The 933-nt window shown below is 58.5% G+C and overlaps 1 protein-coding gene across 1 annotated transcript in view; it reads left to right on the forward strand.

Moving 5' to 3' along the window:
• The window catches only part of EMH_0026410 (uncharacterized protein), a gene marked incomplete at both ends in the record, with an annotated part of 2,974 nt that overhangs the window by 1,354 nt on the left and 687 nt on the right, over positions 1 to 933 (forward strand). Inside the window, one exon of the mRNA XM_013502608.1 lies at positions 1 to 853. Coding sequence (XP_013358062.1) covers positions 1 to 853 — 853 coding nt within the window. The remainder of the gene's footprint in view (positions 854 to 933) is intronic.

The raw sequence follows: 933 nt of genomic DNA on the forward strand, positions 1-933 counted from the left end.
CAGCAGCAAACGAACTGCTGCTGCAGCAAACTCTTAAACTCAAACGCAGACATGCGGATCTGCTGCTGAAAGGCCAGCAGCAGCAGCAGCAACTGCAGCAGCAGCAGCAGCAGCAGCAGCAGCAGCAGAAGTTAAACTCTGCTGTAGAATTACTCGCTGCTGCTGCAGAAGGGCTGGATAGACAAATAGGCGATCCTTTGCTTCATGCTTCTCCCGATGCAGGAAACAGATCAGCAGCAGCAGCAGCTGCTGCTGCTGCTGCAGCAGCAGCAGCATTACCTGCAGCAGCTGCAGCTACAGCACCTGCATCACCTGCACCTGTAGCAGCAGCAGCTGCTGCTGCTGCAGCTACAGCAGCAGCAGCTCATGCTGAGTTTCCGGATGCGCTGCTGCCTGGCTTTGGCTTTTCGTGTGCAGCAGCAGAGGAGAAACAAAAGCGGAGCAGCAGTCCAGCCGCTGCTGCTGCTGCTGCTGCAGCAGCAGCAGCTGCTGCTGCTGCTGCTGCTGCAGGCGGGGGCTCGGTACCCTCTGCTGCTGCCTTCACCGCAGCAGCAGCACTCGTCGATGTCTTAGGATCCTTATGGAGGGGCATAGGGGACAGCATCTCCATTCAGTATGCTGGGTCTCCGGCTTTGCATGCAGCAGAGTTTCTTCCTTGTCCTGCTCGTGCTGCTGCTGCTGCTGCTGCTGCGAGACAGCAGCAGCAGCAGCAGCAGCAGAAGCAACAGCCTGTGTCTGCTGCTGTGCAGAGAGCTGAAGCAGCAGCAGCAACCTGGGAAACAATGATACACGGAATGAAAGACAGGCCGTGGGCAGCACAGTCGAGGACCAGCGCTCTATACGCGGTGCAGAGGTGTGTGCTTCGCAGCAGCAGCAGCAGCAGCAGCAGCAGCAGCAGCAGCAGCAGCAGCAGCAGCAGCAGAAGCAGCAGCA

This window comes from Eimeria mitis, genomic scaffold (assembly GCF_000499745.2).
Source record: "Eimeria mitis Houghton genomic scaffold, Emh_scaff971, whole genome shotgun sequence".
NCBI lineage: Eukaryota > Apicomplexa > Conoidasida > Eucoccidiorida > Eimeriidae > Eimeria > Eimeria mitis.